Source organism: Oryza glaberrima, chromosome 9 (genome assembly GCF_000147395.1).
Source record: "Oryza glaberrima chromosome 9, OglaRS2, whole genome shotgun sequence".
NCBI classification, from domain to species: Eukaryota; Viridiplantae; Streptophyta; class Magnoliopsida; order Poales; family Poaceae; genus Oryza; species Oryza glaberrima.
This window is the reverse complement of record NC_068334.1, coordinates 21,373,224-21,387,864: the sequence shown is the minus strand read 5'-3', so window position 1 is coordinate 21,387,864 and position 14,641 is coordinate 21,373,224. Positions and strand designations below refer to the sequence as shown.

The window sequence follows — 14,641 nt, the reverse complement described above, 5'->3', positions numbered from 1 at the left end:
TATACCCAAGTGAAGTAACCCACCGTTGAAGACTCGAGGGTGGCCTTTGTTGAGCCGTGTCGCCGTCGCAATCGTATGAGCCCAAACTCTAACGGCCTATTTGGTTGGAGGGAGTTTTTAGGAGAGATTAGGACTTGGGAGTTTAGAAGGATGAGGCTATTAACTGTTTTGTTTAGTTGGGAGACATAGGAATTTTGGTAGGATAGGGATGAGGAATTGAGGAAGGAACTCCCTCCTTTTCAATACCTGAGTAGGAGGAGGTAATTGGGAGGGAATTCCTCCTTTAATTTGTGTAAACAAATCTCAGCCGTCCGTTTTTATTAATGACCTAAACTCTGACTAAACTAAAAATCAAATTCCCATTTTAATTTCACCATCAATTCCCTCATGTAAACTCCCAACCCCCTTCTCTCGAGTTACCAAACAAGCCGTAACCCTATTATCTTTTGTAATACAGACACGTGGTATTGATGTATGTAGTACATGATAGACAGATAACACAGAGGATTTTAAATGGAAACTTTAGGCGTTGTTAAAGATTTGAGCGAATTCGATAAATTTCATCGAATCGGCAGACAAACAGGAGTTGTTATGTTATTATCCCACCCGAGCCACGTTATACTACCCAACAAGTGATGAAGTAACCCACTCCTCGAAGGCTTGTGTTCCGCCGCGTCGCCGTCGCAACCGAATCGCATCGGTCCAAACTCCCAATCGGCGACGGCGAGGCCGACGAAACCCAAACCCAGCTAAGCTTCCCTCTTCGATTCCCCCCATGGCCGACGACGGCGACGCCGTCCTCTCCGACGTCGACGAGGAGGACCCTCTCCCGCCCCCGCCCCCTCCCTCCACCTCCTCCTCCCAAAAATCCCCATCTCCTTCACAACCCCAACCCCAACCCCATGCGCAGGCGCAGCGCCTGCACGACCTGGCCGCCGAGCTGGAGGAGGAGCGCCGCCTCCGCCGCAAGGCCGAGGAATCCCTCGCCGAGGCCGAGAAGCGCTCCGAACGCGTCAAGGCCTTAGCGCAGAACGTCCTACGCAAGCACGACGACCTCAAGACCGAGGCCTCCACCGCCTCCTCCATGCTCACCTCCGGCTTCGAGAGGATCTCCGCCAAGGCCTCCCCCTCCGCCGCCGCCTCGCCCGCGCCGCTCCCCACCTCCCAAAAGTACTCCTCCGGCCTCCCCGCCATCGCCTACGGCGTCCTCAAGCGCGCCAACGACATCGTCGATGACCTCCTCTCCCAGATCGACGCCGCCAACCGCGACCGCGACAGGGCGCGCGAGCAGATGGAGCACCGCAACTACCAGATCGCCATCGAGGTCTCCGAGCTCGAGGCGTCCCTCGCGTCCAGGTCCGCCCACTGCGACTCCCTCTCCAAGTCCCTCTCCGACAAGGACGCCGAGATCTCGGACCTCCGGAACAACCTCGCCTTCCTGGAGACCAAGCTGGACGCGCAGAGGCCCATGCTCGCCGACCAGATCGCCTGCGCCTCCAAGGTGTACGACGAGATACGTGAGGTGGTCAAGCTAGTGGACGCGGATGCCGCGAGCGCGCTCTCTGACTCGGTGTTCGTCTGGAAGGAGACCGACGTGGAGGAGAGCCTCAAGGTGTCCCTGGAAGGGACCAAGATGGCGTACGATCTCGCTACCACTGCCCTGCACAAGGTTGGGGCATGGGTTGATAAAAAGGAAAGCAAAGTGAGGGATTTGGAAGCGAGGGTGGATGAGCTATTGCGGGAGAAAGAGCACATTGGGGTGTTGCTCCGCAGCGCGCTGCAATCAAACACCAGCGAGGTGCTCAAGGTTGCCGAGGATGGACTAAGGGAGGCCGGAATTGAGGTTGGGCTCAAAAAGCGCAGGGAGCACAGGCCAGGGAGCATGGAGAAGGATGAAGTCTATACCCTAGTAAGATCTTTGTAATGCTATAATGTTGCAGGTTCATGGACCACTTAATACGGTACAACTAAATTATCTATCATGCACTCAATGCTGCAGGCAGGGGAATTGGAGAATAGCATGAAGGAGTCCCAAGTTAAGATTGTTGAGCTGCAACATCTTGTTGAAGCACTAAGGTAGCTATCTCCACTGACGAATTTTTGTTCTGTTTACTCCCAGTGTACCATAAGTTTAGTTTGAAGGGTAGCAGGAAACTCACTAGAACTGTGTGTTTCCTTTATTGTGTTGTCACTTTCGCTGCCTGTTGAACTACATGGCAACAAAGAATTTTAAAAGACCAAGACACACTTGCTGTCAATTAGACATGTGGTCTGAAGCATTTGTCTTTTGAAGTTCTGTGTAAGAAACAATAATATCTACGATTTACAACGAAACATTGGGAAATGCAACACTCTTGACATCTCGATATGGACAACTGAGCTGCAATGTGCTAAATGCTATCACTTATCACCTAGTGCATTTTTCTTCTTCAAAATATCCTGATTTTGTTCCAGCCCATGCACTGATTCTATATAATTATTTTTTAAACTTATCCTAATTGTGTGCTTTGCTTGTTTCAAGGGCGGAGTCTGGTCTACTTCGGACAAGACTGGAAGGGCAAGAAAAAGAGATTGCCCAGCTACGGAAGCAAATAAAGCATCTTGAAGAGAAGGAAAGGGTGGCAAATGAAAGTGTAATTTTCTACTACTGATTTTTTTAGGTTTAATAGTTATCACACCTTTCTTTTCCGAGTTATTTTACACTGATGCTTGTATGTCAACGACTAAACGTGTTATGTACACTCTTAAGGTTGAGGGTCTGATGATGGATGTAACAGCTGCTGAAGAGGAGATCAAAAGATGGAAGATGGCAGCAGAGGAAGAAGCTGAAGCTGGTAAAGCAATTGAGCAAGAGTTTGAAACTCAGGTACTTTGTTACAAACATGCTTCATACGATCATAATCTTGCATGTTTTCATAAGTTGCACTATGAAAGAGATAACTCAGTGCATATTAATCGTAGCATGGTAAACTTGTTTTGTCTGCCAACATGAGACTGTCATATGCTGTGTTGCAGCTTCTTTTAGGTGTGCTGACAGCATGTAGTCACAGTATATAGAAAAGGAGATAATCTGCAAGTCGTATTGCAGCTGTTTAAATGATGTGTCTAAAGGAAGAGATTGGAGTCTAAATGATGTGTCTGTTGTACATTTAGTGAAAACATCATTAATACCCTGACATGAGTTTGGAATTAAGCAGGGGCTGTGTCCTTTTCCAAGACGTTACAATGTTTGTGAAACCTGATCAATACTCTGATTAATAATCCATGATAGAATTATTATGGCTGCGCTGCTCCATTCAGTTGTCAATTTGTCATCAATGAAAAGCTTCTACACCTGTTTTTTGTTAGGCCATGGAAATTAATGACACCTGGATTTCATTATCCCAATTTTTGGTTAAGGTGTGGTCTTATTGCTTGATTATACTAAAAACCAAATGGGTTTTAGTTTGTTCAGGTTGGTTATTTCCATTGTTGAGTCTAAGAAAACAAATTAAAGATGCCTAAGGATGAAATTTGCTAGGTATCTGTGGTGGCGTTGGCATTAGATGTAGCTGTTCCCCATTAGCTATGCAGTGGCTGTATGAACTTTGAAGGGTACAGAATCTTAAGGAGCCCTTGATAGAGTCATTGAATCCTTTTTGCTCTTCATACTACAGGCTTTTGAGATCTGTCTTGTAGAAGAACCGATAGCTGATAAGTTGTCCTTGTTCTAACTATGCTTTGTTGCACAGCTATCTTCCCTAAACAAGGAATTAGACGAAGCTAAACAGGCAATGCTGGAGCTAGAGAACAAACTGAAGTTCAAGGAAGAGACAGCGGCTGCAGCAATGGCGGCACGTGATGCCGCAGAGAAATCATTGAAACTAGCGGATATGAGATCAACCAGGCTGCGAGAGAGACTGGAAGAGATCAATAGGCAGCTCGAAGAATCAGACAACAGAAGGGACTCGAGCAATCGCAACGGGCATAGGTATATGTGCTGGCCATGGCAATGGTTGGGGCTGAACTATGTGCGATTGCCACCGACAGAGGCAGATCAAACCTCCAACGAGATGGAGCTATCTGAACCTCTGATATAGTTGTGCCATATCTATACAGATTGAAGAAATACACGACATTTTGAAAGGAAAAAAAAACGTGAGAAGGAGATTTCATTTTTTTTAATTTGTGTAGATGTTCGGGAAAATTGTTAATGCTTGTGCAAAAACTCACGAGGGTGTTAGATGCGGCGGTGCAATTGTAAAATCATGCAGTTGGGATTATAGTTAAGCTGTCAATAAGTTCATCTTTTAACAAAAGTGGAGTAATTTCTAACAACTGGTTGGGTTGTAAAACTGGTACAAGACTTACCGTCTTTGCCAAAATTAAACTGTAAATTTATCTAGTATATATCTTGTTTAAAACAAACCAAATGTAATGGGCCTACCAAATAAATTCGGAGAAGGCCCACGGGCCAAGTCCATTCGCCCTAACAAATACGGAGTACTTGTCCTACTCCACATCGAACCTAGCTACTCGACGATCGGCGACGATGCCCGACGAACCAAAGAAACGGACCAGCGCACGGCGCGCGCGCCGCTGCGCATCGGCCGGTTTGACGAAGCCAAGTGAAGAAGAAGAGCACGTGGTGGTGGTGGTGCCCCCATGGGCGGACCTCCCGTTCGATCTCCTCGCCAACATCTCGCGCCGCCTCCACGCCACCGCCGACTTCGCCCGCTTCCACGCCGTCTGCAAGTCATGGCGCCGCACGCTCCCGCCCCATCCCCCCACCTTCCTGCCGTGGCTCCTCTCCCCCGGCGACGCCACCGGCCACCGCACCGCCCGCTGCGTCTTCTCCAAGTCCAGCCGCCACCCCGCCGCCGCCCCGATCCGAATTCCAACCAAGAGCCAGCTGGCGATCGGCTACGACGGCGAGCCCTGCAGCCTCTACTACCCTCTGATCATGACCGGAGGAGCCGCCGCCACCACCCCTCTGCCCTCCTGCCCAGATGAGATGAAGACGTGGGCCGATCACTTCTTCTTCTCCGTCTCCGGCGACGGCACCGTCTTTGTGTACGCCCTTGGTGAAACCTATTGGGATCAATACGATCACGCGTACAGGTGCCACTTCCACGCCGCAATCCTGCGTCCCGGCGACGAGGCGTGGATGCTCATGGATAGGCATCTCATTGTCAACTTCCCCTACCTCTTGAGGGATGTCTGCCGTGTCCTATATACCGACGGCGGCAAGATGCTACTGCACAATGGTAAGGATTATTGGTGCGTCGTGACGACCGGAGCAGCCACCACCGCCGGCGAAGGCAAGTGGAGTCGGTGGTGGCCAGAAGAGCCAGGCAAGGAGATCCAATCCAGCCACCTCCTCGAATATCGCGGCGAGCTGCTCTGGGCGTTCGTCCTCGCCGACAGCGGCTACTGCAGCGACGTCCGGGGCTGCCGTGTCGCCGGCAGGCCGCTGGCGAGCGCGTTGTCGGTGTCGGTGTACGCGCTGGAGGCGGAGGGCGGCGGCAGCTGGGTGTGGGTGAGGAAGGACGGCCGGAGCATGGACGACCGCGCGCTGTTCCTGGGACGCCCGGTCAGCCTCGCCATAGACGCCGCGCAGCTGGGCGTGGGCCGCGGCGGCGGGTGCGCCTACTTCGTCCACAGGTGGGCGTGGGCGACGGCGGCGGGGCGTGAGCGGTGCCGCGTGTTGAGGTACAGCTTCGGCGACGCCACGTCGGAGGTGGTGGAGCTGCTTCCTCGCGCGGTAGCCCAGTGGTGGAGCGAAGGCGGCGACGGCTGCATCTGGCTCGCGTCGCCGCCGCCGCCTGCCATTGCTCTTGCTCCCACCACCATCGAGATCTAGGTAACCCAACCGCGCGCACAAAAGTGATCCATCTAGTAGAAATAATGATCAGTGATACTATATATATAATCTGCGAGTTAATTAATTAACCAAGCTTAGCTTGATCGATGCAGGAAATCAAAGAGAGAGGCCTGCAGGTTGTTGAGCCTAATGTGCAACTAATGAGGATCCACGTTGGCAATCTGCCGAGGAAGGTAGACAGCCATGGGCTGAGACGCTTCTTGATGAGCAAGATCAAGAGCAAGCATGGGCATGGGCATGACGGATTCGTAGTGGTTACGGATGCGAGGGTGATGTGCGAGAGAGGTAGCAGGGGACGTTTTTCACGAGGTTTTGGATTCGCAACAATGGCGATCGCAGCGGATGCTGAACCGGCCGACGTTGTCACCATGCTCAATGGACAGGTCAGTATGATGTATGTGCTTAATTAGTTAATTCGCTGCGTAAATCCACATGGGATTGATGTATAATCCTCCGTGAATGATGAATTGATGATAACTTCTTGCAGATTTTGGATGGGCGTCCCTTGCGAGTAAAATTTGCAGACAAGGACCAAAGGGGATCATCTGTATGTGTCTAGCACTGCATGCGCTCAGTGAACTTGCAAATTGTTAAGAGCTGATCGAGGCAACGCAAATGGATGATCGATGCTGATGGTTATTTTCATGTGAAGGAGGAGAGGAGAGTCTGGAATACCAACCTTCATTTGGCAATCTCTTCTATTTGGAAGTTCATATGATTACATTCACACACACACATCTATATAAATATCCTCTTCTATATAAATATATCTGCATCGATCTTCAGGAAAAAAGAATATTACGCGGTTTTGTCATACTCACAAGTTGCTATGAATTTTAAGTTGCAAATTTGTAGAGTGATATATTACGTATTAATATATTTTATCAATTTTTTTTTAAAAAAATCATAACTATTTGAGTGGCATCGATCTTGGGGGACTACTACACGGTTTTCTCATACTCACACATCAGAATATTGCTTTTTCTTTAGCGAATTCGATTACGAAATTAAGAAAGTTATTACATTCCGGGCAGGTAATTGCGGGAAAATAGAACAAGATTCTGAGCTGCTGGTCTAGTGCTCGCCACATGACTGTAGCATCCGGCTCGTCAGGTCAAGTCGTCGTCCTGCAGGCCGTCTCACTTTCACTGAACGCGGATTGCTTTTTTTCTTTTCTTCCTCTTCTCCCCGTCAAGGCAAATGCTACGCTTATGGCATCATGCAACTCGGTGATATTTTAATCATATGTTACTACATGGATACCATATTTTAGTATTGCTCTTAACTGAATTCTATGCTAGATAAATCCCATGCCACTACACTAGCCAGCCAGCCACAACACCAAAGCATATTCCACTAGCCATGCCACTTTTCTTTTCTTTCAGGTATGAACTCACGAGTCAATTAAGAAGAACTCCAAGAATTCGCTGCCTTTCTTGCCTGCCACTACCGTATTTATACTTAATTAGTACGTGGTGCGAGAGCAAGAGATTACAGTAGTACTACTCAATTAGTCAGTGCTAGCAAAACAGCTGCACTTTGTCTGAAGACTGAAAGAATGAAAATTGCACCAAGCAATCAAGCATTGTAAAACAGCCTGAGCCTAGTATTTTCACGGCAACCACCATCTACTCGTTTCAGCCGCGTACACAGCGACAACCCTTGCGCGTTCTTGCCATATTCTTTTATCTAAAATTTTAAATCAACGGAGTTGTTGCTCTGAAGCTTCCTGACGACCAATCGCTCGCCTTAGCTTCAGCTGATTCGCTTCCTTCGTTACTGTATATAGGCTCACCATGCTACTGTGAAACGCCTGCATCTTCTCGCTGAGCTCTTTCTTCACAGTCTTCTCTTCTTTCTTCGAGAATCGGCATGTTCTTTTCTACTTTCTTGCTGCTGTTCTGGACCATTTATTCTTGGACTGTACGCCTGAATAGAGATGAGATCGGCAACCTGAGGATCAACAACTCCTGGGATTCGCAGAGATATGATACCTTGGATCAGGTCAGTTGCAGTCTGTATGAGTAGTTCTTGAACTGAACTTTTTGCATGATTTGCCAATTTATCACCCAGTTAGTCAGAAGTGTATTGTTGAGTTATCTTTGCATGATTAATCCATGCAGGTTAAGGAAGCTCTTGAAAAGGTCGGTCTCGAGTCGTCCAATATTATCATTGGAGTGGATTTCACCAAAAGCAACGAGTGGACAGGTATGTATTTTTAGCTTCCAAGAATCGAGATTTGTCATTGTTGCAGTGTTGCCTCTCGTCATGGTTTAATCAACGGGTGGAAATTTTCAGGGAAACATTGTTTCAACGGGAGAAGCCTGCATCACATTTCAGAGGACTCCCTCAACCCGTACGAGCAAGCGATTAGTATCATCGGCAAGACCTTATCGACGTTCGACGAAGACAACAGGATCCCATGTTTTGGATTTGGGGACAGTAAGCAAAAGCTTCTCCGTCGTCTTCTAGTTCTTTCTCTCTGCATTTCTCTGTTGAGAAATGAAGTGAGATACTGAGATTTTTGCTCACTCGTTTGCTTCTGCCTTTTCAGCATCGACGCACGACCGAAATGTCTTCAGCTTCTACTCGGGCAGGCGACAGTATTGCAATGGTGTTTCTGAAGTTCTAAGGGGATACAGAGAAATTGCGCCACATGTCCGGCTGTCAGGTATCTATATTGTGACCGACGAGTTCATTCTTGAGAAGGATGAACGATGAATTCATCTCTCTTCTTCAGAAAGATAACTGGTGAGTTGTGGTTTAGGTCCGACATCTTTAGCACCAATAATAGAAACTGCCATGAGAATAACTCAGGACTCCGGCTACCAGTATCACATCCTACTGATAATAGCTGATGGGCAGGTGTGCCTTTTTCTCTGAATGTCTGAAAAAAAGTTGCTGTTCTTCCAGAATCTTATTGACACCTTACCTGCTCCACTAGTTTTTTTTTTAATCCATGTATTTTGCTCATGCTACCTCAGGTTCCAATATGTTGTGGTGCTAACTCTGCGAACAATCGGGATGAGAACTACCTGGAAGAAAGGACTCTCCAGGCTCTTGTACAGGCGAGGTACACAGTGCCAACACTAATTAGATTAGATGTTTCTGAATTCTAAACTCAACTATCTGAACGTAACTTATCTAAAAGTACTGACCGAAGATAATGTGCAACTTACTATTCTTTTAAAACATATAGCTATACTTGAATTTGTGTAAGGAAAATGTGTACTTGTGCAGTCATTTCCCTCTTTCTATCGTGCTTGTGGGAGTCGGCGATGGTCCATGGGATGAGCAGCTGATGCACTGTCAGGAGGATCGACAGCTGTTTGACAATTTCCAGGTGTTTGTTGGGCATCACGATATTGATTTATATGGGAGGATTTGCTCATAAGCTTTTTTTGTCTTTGCAGTTTGTTGATTTCACAAAAATAATAATGTCAAGAGAAATGCCTGAAACCGAGAAGGAGGAACAATTTGCTTTAGAAGCGCTGAAGAAGATACCAAGCCAGTACGCAGCCATAATCAGCAAGAGGATCAGGTTTGTAGCATATCTGACACAGAAACTGAAGATGCAAGTAGCTGGCTTCACCTCGTGCTACCTGCTAGGATTGTTCTTTTGGTTCTGAATTCTGATTCATTTTCCTATTGTGTTGTGGTGTTCAGTGATCTGGCTGCAGAGGCGCCTTCAAGGATGCCTCTTCCTCCCCCTCCTCCAAGACCTGTTATTTCTACCTAATAATTTTCAGGACAGGTATCTTTCTGAACTAAGATGATTTTCATTCAACTCAACTTCTGGGAATTGAACTCGACTGAGGAAACTTTGTACAATTGTGTTGCACGCAGGGGAAATGACAGATGAATGTACAGTACCGCAAAGCTAGCCCTTGGATTAGTTTCAGAGCCGGGAGATATTACCTCTAGGGGAAGGGCGGGCCACTGTAAACCTTTTTATTTTACAAAGTGGTTGTGTAGGCAATGCAAGCCTAGTATGATGACTTAGCAGCATATTATTTAATTAAAATATCATTTATTTCATTATATCACTTCACTACCAATAGCTTGTGAGATTCTTCTTTTCTTTTGAATTTTTTTTTGGAGCAATGGCATGGTTGAATTGGCTCAGGGGTCTTCCGGCTAGCTCCACAAGGTAGTTGGCTAGATAATATGGGTTCGAAACTTCACCCCTTCTAATTATTTGATATTAGGTCATTCCCTAATATTCACATCTTTTTTAAACAAAGCTTAATTTCACTGTTGTCGATTTATTACGGCCCAATGGCTATGCACGTACTCCTATATGGGCCGTGATTTGGGCCCATGGACTTGGGATAAGGAAAGCGAAAGGAGAAGAAGGATATCATCATGAACCCAACCCAACCAACCTCGTCGTCTCGTCGGCCTCGCCTCTCGTCTCCACTCCTCCTCCCCCCAAAATCCGTCGCCTCTTATCCCCTTCCTTCGATTCTCTTCCATTCCATTCCCACCCCACCCCACCATGGCCTCCTCCATCGCCGTGTCCCTCCGCTCCCTCGCCGCCACCGACGCCTTCCTCCCCAAGCCCTCCCCCTCCCCCTCATCTCCATTCCTCCTCCTCCTCTCCCCGTCCACCCCGCGCCTCCACCTCCACCTCCGCTCCACCCGCCGCCTCCCCCTCGCGCCGCTCGCCGCGTCCGACTCCTTCGAATCCTCTTCGTCCTCCTCCGCCGCCGCGCTCGACTTCGCTGAGCCCGGCGCCGCCGAGGAGTCCGACGTGCCGGAGGAGTCTGACCAGGAGGAGGAGGGGTACGCGCCGGAGGCCGAGGAGGAGGCGGAGGCGGATGAGGAGGTGGAGGAGGAAGCCGTCGAGGCCTCCGCGGAAGTCGCGGAGGAGGCTGAGGACGTAGAGGAGGTCGGCGAGTACGTGGAGCCGCCCGAGGAGGCCAAGGTCTACGTCGGGAACCTACCCTACGACATCGACAGCGAGCGCCTCGCCCAGCTCTTCGAACAGGCCGGCATCGTCGAGGTCTCCGAGGTGTGACCCTCTCCATTCTCCGCTCTCACTAAAATGACCACACAGAACTAAGTTGCAGCAGCGTTCAGTTCAGTGGACTCCTGTGCAAATGCACTTCTTTCATTTTTTTTTATTTACCTGCTTGGTCACTTGCTCTGTTGAAACTTGTTATAATCTTTAATCTAGCTGGCTCATCTATGTGGTAGGCTGGTAGGATACTAGGTGTTTACAAGAACTGTCCCTGTTTTACTGTTAGGCTGCGGATTACAGTTATTTTTGTGTTTCACATTTAACACTTGCAAGACGGGCAGCTATGGCTTATTATAATAAGACGCTCGGTGGGGATCCTACTTGTTTTATGAAAGATGCCTTTGATATTTACCTTCCCGTCTTTAGGGTATTCATTTATTTATTATGTGATACAATTAATGTGAACCGTATAGAGGCAGTTACTAGTTAGACAAAATATTAGGATATGCATGGTTTTGTTCTTTTGATCAGAAATGAACTCTACTTTTGCGTGTTCAGGTCATCTACAACAGAGAAACAGATCGGAGTCGTGGATTTGGATTTGTCACCATGAGCACCGTTGAGGAGGCTGAGAAGGCTGTGGAGATGTTCCATCGCTACGTGAGTCTCTCTCTATCTAAATTGCCCTATTTCCCCTGAACATTTTCTTCATTTTGTTGAAGCTCAATATTACCTGATTTCCTATATATGTTAGTTACAGCTCATGTTCATTGTGTACACAGTAATTTCTATACTTGCAGTATGCATGTAACTGGCTTCAAACAGTTTGCATTTGTTTTCCTTATTTCAACTATGGCATTAATTGGCGTTTCATTCTGAATGATCATGGATGGACATGATAGTTTCTCTTAGTTTCTCATTCAAGGGTACACTATAATGTTAAAGTGAAAAAGAAAGGGAGGGTCATATTAGGCATATATCATCTTTATTGACTGATATGACTATGAGGAATAACAATTCTAAAGTTGTAAGAGCTGCGATTTCTATGTTTTAACTTTCTTTGACAGACCTCTTAAGACTTGTTCTTCTGTTGCTACTATTTTTTTAAAAAGTATGGTAGTATGTTGTAAAGAATGTACAAATTCCATGCTTTGATGATAAACCTTTTTAATGTGGATAGGATGTTGATGGGAGGCTTCTGACTGTAAACAAGGCAGCTCCTAGAGGCGCTCGGGTGGAAAGACCTCCCCGTCAGTTTGGGCCTTCTTTCAGGATTTATGTGGGCAATCTCCCTTGGCAAGTGGATGACTCTAGGTTGGTACAGCTGTTCAGCGAGCATGGCAAAGTAGTCGATGCCAGAGTTGTGTACGACAGAGAAACTGGGCGTTCACGAGGATTTGGTTTTGTAACAATGGCGACACAGGAAGAATTGGACGACGCTATTGCAGCCCTCGATGGACAGGTAAGTGTATATTCGATTCACTGACATCTTTACAACTAGGATTAAGCAACCACTGGTAATCAGTGTTACATGGAGGCTGTGAACTGATGCTAATTGACTCATACCATCAATAACTTTTGTGTCCTTTAACTTTGCTTACCCAAGTAACACACTTTTCCAATCTGAATTCAACAGAGTTTGGATGGCCGTGCGCTGAGAGTGAATGTTGCAGAGGAGCGACCACCGCGCCGAGGCTTTTAATTGGATGGCAGGCTTTGTGGGGGTTTAACAGCGGGCTTGCTGCATCGGAGGCATCATAGCACGTCTGATACTGGTTTAGTCCCTCAAATAGTAGCTTTCTTGCGATTCTTGGTTCTGTATCCTCCCAAGTCCTTTCTCATGCCTGCTGTTTACTGCTCCTTTCTTGTTAACTGTTGGTTGTGGCCACGAGTTGATGCACGTAGGCTACTGTTATGATGCCCCTCTACCCCAATTTGTCGATGCATCCAAAAGTTTTGTCTAACATTTATCTATTTAAGCAAAAGAAGAGCACGGTGTGTGTGGCATTTGTGCTGTTTCTCTTGCGGAAACTGCTTATTGGATCAGGCTTGTTCACCCGCCTTATCCTTTTGGGTTTTGTTTGCACCTTTGCATTGTTTTTTCTAATCGTGTCGTATTAGGTTTCATCAGGCTATGTTATTATCTGAGGAAACGATCATATCATATGTTGGCTTGCGTTGCATGTAGGTTAGTCCTCGTTAATTACGTTTTTGCATACATTATACATGGCAGTCCAGCGGACGAACAGTTGATTGGATCGCTCACTAGCCGCTGATCTGATCTAATCTGGTCGACGTCCATGGATGCCGTCTCGTCCAGTTGCGGCTGGCCCAACCTCCCGCCGGACTTGCTCCGGGAGATCTCCGGCCAACTCCATGACGCCGTCGACTTGTCCCGCTTCCACACGGTGTGCATGGCATGGCGTGACATGGTCCGGTTGCCGGCGGCGGAGCCCCAATGCCCCGCGCTGCTGCCGTGGCTCGTCGCCCGTGGCTGGCCCGGCTGCTTCTCCCGCTCGCACCTCCGCTCCATCTTCTCCGACGCGACGCCCGCCTGGCACTCCCCGAGGCCGAGCACCCGCGACATGTGGCTGGCGTCCACGGACGGCGCCGGGGTATGGGTCCTCACCGCCGACGGCGACAGGCTCGTCGACCCCCTCACCGGAGCCACCGTCCGCCGGCTCCCTCGCCTCCCTCGCACCAGCAACAACGACCACGTCAGCTACATCGACGGCGTCGTCTGCGGCGACGGCACCATCGTGGCGTACGCCACTTCAGATGGGTTCAAGCACACCTCCCAGATCGAGGCGGCCATCCTCCGCCCCGGCGACACAGCATGGACGACGGTAGAGTCGAAGGGGATGAATTACTCCGCCTTCGGGTACGGCTGCTGCACCACGTATCACCAAGGCGGCGTCGTGTTCGCCGACCTGTACCAGACGTTCGTCGTCAAGGTGCTCGTCGACGACAACGACGCCGGCGGCGGCGGCCGAGTAGTGGAATCCAGGACAAGAAGATGGCCGCCTGATTATGGCTTCCTGCACAAGCGGCTGCTATCGACGTATACCTTCGAGTTTCGGGGCAAGCTGATGTCCGCCTGCGTCGAGATTCCATGGCAGAGCAGCGCCTACCAGATCGACGCCGCCGCGGTGTCGGTGACCCTGTACACGCTGGAGACGGCGGCGGCGGCCGGCGACGGCGATGAGCTGGCGCATCTGTGGGTGAGGGCGGCGGACGGCGGGAGGCTTCTGGGTGAGCACGCGCTGTTCCTGGGGTGCCCGACCAGCTTCGCCGTCGACGCCGCCAGGTTCGGCGCCGGCGGCGAGGTGAGCGGCGGATGCGCCTACTTTGTCCTTTGGACAATGCCGCTGGATGTGTGCCACGTGTACAGGTACTCCTTCCACGACGATGTGGCGACGCCAATGGCAGTGCTGCCATTCGAATGGACCTTCATGATCAAGAGAACACTGTGGTTCCTGCCCCAGTATTCCAGCGTAGCCCCAACTCCAACCCAAGTAAATTAATTATACTACTAACTACTTCCTTCCTCCCTTCCACAATGTGACTCATATTAGTTTTGTTGTTGTCCAAATGGCTGTGTACATCCGATTGAATAGGAGAGAGCTGTGTTTTCAATTTATTTTTAGAAAAGAAATAGTTTTTTTTCTAAGTCAAATTTGTTAAACATTGACCCATCGAGTTTATGAAAACATGCATCAACATCTACAAGATCAAACTAATTTTATTATTAAATTACCCATCAAAGATATTTTGTTAATGATATATATTGTTATAGTGTTGGGTATATTTTCCAT

General features: G+C 48.5%; 3 protein-coding genes and 1 pseudogene across 3 annotated transcripts in view; all 4 read left to right on the top strand.

Annotated features, from left to right (window-relative positions):
* Nucleotides 1–642: 642 nt before the first annotated feature.
* LOC127783578 (uncharacterized protein At3g49055) lies at nt 643–4,298 on the top strand. Its single transcript, XM_052310767.1, has 5 exons — nt 643–1,909; nt 2,000–2,076; nt 2,522–2,633; nt 2,750–2,866; nt 3,732–4,298. The coding sequence occupies exons 1-5, from the start codon at nt 776–778 to the stop codon at nt 4,077–4,079; spliced, it is 1,788 nt and encodes a 595-aa protein (XP_052166727.1). The 5' UTR covers nt 643–775; the 3' UTR covers nt 4,080–4,298.
* Nucleotides 4,299–4,397: 99 nt separating this feature from the next.
* Nucleotides 4,398–9,914, top strand: LOC127783586 (uncharacterized; annotated as a pseudogene).
* Nucleotides 9,915–10,229: 315 nt separating this feature from the next.
* On the top strand, nt 10,230–12,833 carry LOC127783585 (28 kDa ribonucleoprotein, chloroplastic-like). Its single transcript, XM_052310773.1, has 4 exons — nt 10,230–10,877; nt 11,385–11,486; nt 12,007–12,288; nt 12,463–12,833. Exons 1-4 carry the CDS (start codon nt 10,362–10,364, stop codon nt 12,526–12,528), a joined length of 966 nt encoding a protein of 321 aa, XP_052166733.1. The 5' UTR covers nt 10,230–10,361; the 3' UTR covers nt 12,529–12,833.
* Nucleotides 12,834–12,965: 132 nt separating this feature from the next.
* LOC127783851 (uncharacterized) overlaps nt 12,966–14,641 on the top strand; it is a 22,716-nt gene continuing 21,040 nt past the window's right edge. The window contains exon 1 of the mRNA XM_052310998.1: nt 12,966–14,341. Within this exon, the coding sequence (XP_052166958.1) occupies nt 13,127–14,341 (1,215 nt within the window). The 5' untranslated portion in view covers nt 12,966–13,126. The remainder of the gene's footprint in view (nt 14,342–14,641) is intronic.

What these genes read in the sequence shown, in the direction of transcription:
- LOC127783578 (XM_052310767.1), top strand. Translation starts at nt 776, where the DNA reads ATGGCCGACGACGGCGACGCCGTCCTCTCCGACGTCGACGAGGAGGAC. An exon ending in AGGATGAAGTCTATACCCTA is followed by an intron (nt 1,910 to 1,999) that starts GTAAGATCTTTG and finishes TCAATGCTGCAG; the next exon opens with GCAGGGGAATTGGAGAATAG. An exon ending in AGCAAGAGTTTGAAACTCAG is followed by an intron (nt 2,867 to 3,731) that starts GTACTTTGTTAC and finishes TTTGTTGCACAG; the next exon opens with CTATCTTCCCTAAACAAGGA.
- LOC127783585 (XM_052310773.1), top strand. Translation starts at nt 10,362, where the DNA reads ATGGCCTCCTCCATCGCCGTGTCCCTCCGCTCCCTCGCCGCCACCGAC. An exon ending in TGGAGATGTTCCATCGCTAC is followed by an intron (nt 11,487 to 12,006) that starts GTGAGTCTCTCT and finishes TAATGTGGATAG; the next exon opens with GATGTTGATGGGAGGCTTCT. An exon ending in TTGCAGCCCTCGATGGACAG is followed by an intron (nt 12,289 to 12,462) that starts GTAAGTGTATAT and finishes TGAATTCAACAG; the next exon opens with AGTTTGGATGGCCGTGCGCT.